This window comes from Cyphomyrmex costatus, unplaced genomic scaffold (assembly GCF_001594065.2).
Source record: "Cyphomyrmex costatus isolate MS0001 unplaced genomic scaffold, Ccosl1.0 scaffold550, whole genome shotgun sequence".
NCBI lineage: Eukaryota > Metazoa > Arthropoda > Insecta > Hymenoptera > Formicidae > Cyphomyrmex > Cyphomyrmex costatus.
The window spans coordinates 5,999-11,220 of record NW_017279709.1 but is presented as its reverse complement, the minus strand read 5'-3'; the positions used below and the strand labels follow the sequence as shown (position 1 = coordinate 11,220).

The 5,222-nt window shown below is 45.0% G+C and overlaps 1 protein-coding gene across 1 annotated transcript; it reads left to right on the top strand.

Moving 5' to 3' along the window:
- Positions 1-218: 218 nt before the first annotated feature.
- LOC108779145 (uncharacterized) lies at positions 219-3,547 on the top strand. The gene is made up of 6 exons (XM_018546515.1): positions 219-331; positions 679-915; positions 1,150-1,389; positions 1,495-1,706; positions 1,792-2,359; positions 3,277-3,547. The coding sequence occupies exons 1-6, from the start codon at positions 219-221 to the stop codon at positions 3,545-3,547; spliced, it is 1,641 nt and encodes a 546-aa protein (XP_018402017.1).
- The last annotated feature ends 1,675 nt before the right edge of the window (positions 3,548-5,222 follow it).

The window sequence follows — 5,222 nt, the reverse complement described above, 5'->3', positions numbered from 1 at the left end:
TTACCTTTTGATTTCGGAAGATTTCCGTACCTATAATTGCGTCTGTACCAATAGGGAACTCGTCAGAGACAACGTGGAACGAAACGTTATCGTCGGAAACACATCGTTTCGCATTTTCAGCCGATATCGTTAAAATGTATCGCCAAATTTTCGTGCATCCGTCACAAACACGCTATCAGCGCATTCTTTGGCGAGATGATTTCTCTTCTACAGTTTCGATGTACGAACTTTGCACCGTGACGTACGGCACATCTCCTGCGTCGTTTTTAGCCACGCGATGCCTCACATGGTTAGCCGAGCATTACGCTGGCGATTGGCCTAATGGTTCCAAGTGCGTCAAACGCGATTTTTATGTTGACGATATGCTTACGGGAGCCGACACGATAGACGAGGCGTTAACAATACGCGACGAGGCGATTAAAGTATTACGTTCTGATGGCTTCGAGCTTGGAAAATGAGCATCCAGCACTCCCGAATTATTGGCGGGAATCAAGGATCAGAATGACACCCCGGTTGCAATCCCCGATAACTATGAATCGTCCATCTTGGGCATTTATTGGATGCACTCTAGTGATGCATTCAGTTTCTCTTACAACCCCGGGGACAACTCCGCGATAATTTCTAAGCGAGTCATCTTGTCGGATACTTCCAAACTTTATGATCCTCTTGGCCTGGTAGGTCCAGTCATCGTACTGGCAAAGCTAATCTTACAATAACTTTGGCAGCTGGGCATCGGCTGGGACGAGTCGGTTCCGCAGGAGCTTCACGCGCAGTGGAAGTTTTGGAGCTCAAAACGCAATTGAATGACATTAATCGACTCAACATCCCGCGATGCATCAAGCATGCTACTTCTTCCGATTCCATTCAAGTACACGTGTTTTGCGATGCAAGCCAACGGGCCTATGGAGCTTGCGTGTACGTTCGGTCGGAACTTAGAGAAAATAAGTATCGAACCGAGCTGTTGTGCTCAAAATCTCGCGTGGCCCCCCTTAAAGCGCTATCGCTTCCCCGCCTCGAACTTTCGGCGGCGTTGCTATTAACTAGATTAATTCATAAAATTCGGTCGGCATTCGATTTGACCGACATACAAACATAGTTTTGGTCGGATTCTACAATCGTACTGAATTGGATATCCTCTCTATCGCGAAGGTGGTCGGTATTCGTTTCACACAGAGTGGGAGAAATTCAAAATTATATCAATCCCGAGAATTGGCATCACGTAAAATCGACCGACAATTCAGCGGATCTCCTGTCGCGCGGTCTCGATCCGCAGGAGCTAACAAATTCGCGTATGTGGTGGCATGGACCTAGTTTCCTTCATCTTAACCCTAGCCTCTGGCCCGATTCCGGTTTCACGCGTTCCCTTGAGAACATTCCCGAGCAAAGGAGGTGCGTCACGGCCGTTACCGCGTCCGATCCTTTAATTGTGAATCAGTTGCTGAACAATCATTCGGGGCTCAGAAAGGCATATTGCATACTCGCATATTGTTTAAGATTTTTCAAATCGCGTCGCTCGAGCGAACCCACAATTTTCGTGTCCCATCAGGAGATACTAGCCGCACTACGAATCATGTGCAAATCTATACAGCGCCAAGCCTTTTTCGCAGAATACAAGGACCTTCAGGAAGGTCGCACCCCTCATACAACTAGTAGCGTACTAGCTTTGTCCCCATTTATTTGCAGCGATGGCTTGATACGAGTGGGTGGTAGGCTAACAAATTCGGAGCTCAGCCCTGATGCGCGTCATCCAATTTTATTGCCACGCAATAACATTGTAACTCTACATAATAGAGCAAGAGCACGAGCGCAACGCTCATGCGGGCGCGCAGGCTACAATGGCAGCAGTAAGGCAACGTTTCTGGCCAATTTCTTTAAGATCCGCCACCCGAAAGGTGATCAGAAATTGTGTAACATGTTTCAGAAGCAAGCCCGTGCAATCTGAGACGATTATGGCATCATTGCCTGCTGGGCGAGTTAATGCTTCGCGATCGTTTATGCATTGTGGCGTTGATTACGCGGGCCCATTCATATTACGAGAGTCCAAAAGACGAAACGCTTGCACGCACAAGGCTTATTTGGCGGTCTTTGTGTGCTTCTCCACTAAGTGCGTGCATCTCGAACTAGTCAGTGACCTCACGGCTGAGGCATTCATAGCCGCGCTAAAGCGATTCGTGTCCCGCAGAGGAAAACCGTCTTGCATTTACTCCGACAATGGAACGACTTTCGTGGGTGCTCATGGTCAGCTTAAAGAACTTTTTAATATTTTACGTGACGACCAAACGCAGGTCGAGATAGCTAATTCTTTGCGGGAGCACGAAACTACGTGGAAATTCATTCCCCCTGTTGTACCCGTGGCGAGGTACAGTCGAAGTCCCGGAAGCAGACAGTGATAACACTCAGCACACTTTATATTTTAACACCTTTTATTAATAACAATGATTTTACAATTATGTGACTCGAAGTCACTGGCGTAGCCTGTAACTTGGCTATCGGTTTCGCTGTTATCTTATTATAAGTTGGTTAGCAGGTTGATATTATGACGTGACACTATGTTAACGTACTCGCGCACTGATACTCGACTTCTGCCTCTGGCTTCAGTCGGGTGGTATTTATTTACATGCTTCTGCTGAGCTAGTCAGCTGATTTGGAATGCGGTCGGTGACTGACCGATCGCATGTGGCAATTCCTTTTTGAAGTTGCTATGCTTAATTCTGCTTAAACTTACTAAAAGATATTTGGAAATTGTTCTTCTTAAATAGAATTTCTACTTATTATTGCTTAAACAGCTAAGTTCGGAAATCGTTCCGCTTTGCTAATGCTTAAACTGCTAGATTGCGTTTTTGGTAATTGGAATCGCGTTGCAATCGCGATGTCGTACGCAATCGCTTTAATATATGTAAATGTTTTATTTTATATTTTAATATTTTATTTTAATATTTGTTGTGGATATAACACCCCGAACGCGCCTCATTTTGGCGGCTTGTGGGAGACTGCGGTCAAAGCCGCTAAGCGTCATCTCGTTCGAATAGTCGGGAAGACATCCTTGATTTTCGAAGAATTACAAACGATTTTCTGCGAGATAGAGGCTATTCTAAACTCGCACCCTCTCACTCCGTTAAGCGAAGATCCTAACGATCTAGGTTATTTAAGTCCAGGGCATTTCTTGATTGTCACCGCACTGAATAGTTTCCCTCATCCAGACTTAGCTAATGTAAATGAGAATAGATTAATACGTTGGCAGCGTGTCGAACAAGCCAGACAACATTTTTGGCGCAGGTGGAGCCAAGAATATCTGCATACCCTCCAGGAGCGATCCAAGTGGAGAACAAACAAGGGTGATCAGCTGAAGCCCAACCAAATGGTGCTACTGAAGCAGCCGAATCTAGCACCCCTCCAATGGTTGTTGGGTCGCGTCGAACAAGTTCATCCAGGAACTGATGGCAACGTGCGGACTGCCACCATCCGTACCGCAAAAAGTCTTTTCACTAGACCATTAACCAAGCTCGCTATTCTACCAATAGAAACTCAGCGCTCCACTTCATTTTAAATAAATTAGCCTTAAGACTCCAGCTTTTTCTTTGTTCATTTCTGCTATTTAATTTGTTTGCGTCGAATTGTTTTATTATTCACGCGAAATTAATTTAGTTACCGTCAATATGTTTTATATACTAACAAGTCAAGTGTATGTGATCTAGGCTGCGTTCCGTTTCAGGCATATGCGCGCATTTTATATAGTGAGCGTCACGTATACTATAGGGGAATGCGCGCATATGCGAGAAACGGAACGCAGCCCTAGTTATAAGGCTTGGCATAAGCATTATCGCCGTCTCCAATCGACGTCTAACAACCTGTTTGTTATCTCCATTTTGTTTTGAAAGAAAGTCCTTTCAACGGGGGCGGCATTTGTTCGGTATTCGTAGAGACCCTCTAATCAGAGTCGCGAAATAACGTCAACAAGGTTAGGTCGGTGATACCATTTTTCAGCAAAAACCGGAAGTAGCGATTATAGTACATTGTGTAACAGTGGGAGAAAATTGTTTATTGTGGGGACGGGCGTGACGGCACGAGCGAAGCGAGTGCGTACGCGCGCACGTGTCGACCTATAAACAAATATGCCCCCACTGTTACACATAGAATTTTTCTTTGTGTAGGGCACATTACGTGCACGCGTGAAGAAAAATATAATACCACTGCACGTACGAGCACCATCGCAGTTGCAATGAAAAGACTATGAATGTGATACATTAACACCTAATACATGTGAATCTAAATACAGTTATCAGAAAGAAATTACATTATTATATTTGTTATATTAATACTGTATTTCATAAAATTATATTTTCTAAAATGACTGGTCGTTCTGCGCCAGACTGCAATAATTCTGCAATAAAGGGTTCTATTATGAAAGTTTCCTCGCAATCCTGAAAAAAGAGCAAAATGCGCAGCGAATGTAGGTCGACTTAAATTTGATGCCATGACTATTTCCGGTTTTTGCTGAAAAATGTCAGCACCAATCAAAATTGGAAACGTTATTTCACGACTCTGATTAGAGGGTCTCTAGGTATTCGTAAGTTGGCGCGTGCCATATTTACCGGTCGCGTTGTCTTTTGACAAATAGCGTGGCTGGTCACGGCTGCCAGCACTTTCTTAGCGTTCGCGGAGCGCTCACGGGTCTTCGGCTATCTTCGACCGCCGTTCGTTCCCTCTCTTCGCGCGAGTCCTGCGTGATCCTGCCATTATTATTTTGTTACCGTTATGATTACGATCTGGAGACACGGTAGTGTCTCGGCGCTAAGCCAAGCGCCGCGGCACTGCCGTGCCTCCTTTACGCGAAACTGAGAGTTTCGGGGGATTGAGATGATCAGATCTCAGTAACGGCTGAACGGATCAAGTTCTATATACGCTCAATCGATAGCAATTGCTTAAATTGTATAATAAAAGTGCTTTCATTTTTTCTCTACGTGTCCTACGAGCGAAGATATCACGACTCAAAGTCCGAATCTGTAAATTTTCACGTTTTATTTTTAAGATACGTCGTCGTCGTTATCATCATTATTGTCATCATTATTATTGTCATCGTCGACCACATTCCATTCGATGTCCTTCTGACATTCCTGCCGCAAGAGGCAAATGTGGCGCTAGTCTATACCGCTCGATCGTCATGAGGCATGTGGACTGCGAGCGGAGCGGTGAGGTGAGAGGGGTGCAACTTTCGATTGATT

Coding starts and splice junctions, on each gene's coding strand:
- LOC108779145 (XM_018546515.1), top strand. CDS start 219: ATGTACGAACTTTGCACCGTGACGTACGGCACATCTCCTGCGTCGTTT. Junction 916..1,149: donor CGGGCCTATGGAGCTTGCGT/GTACGTTCGGTC, acceptor TCTATCGCGAAG/GTGGTCGGTATTCGTTTCAC. Junction 1,707..1,791: donor TGGCTTGATACGAGTGGGTG/GTAGGCTAACAA, acceptor TCTACATAATAG/AGCAAGAGCACGAGCGCAAC.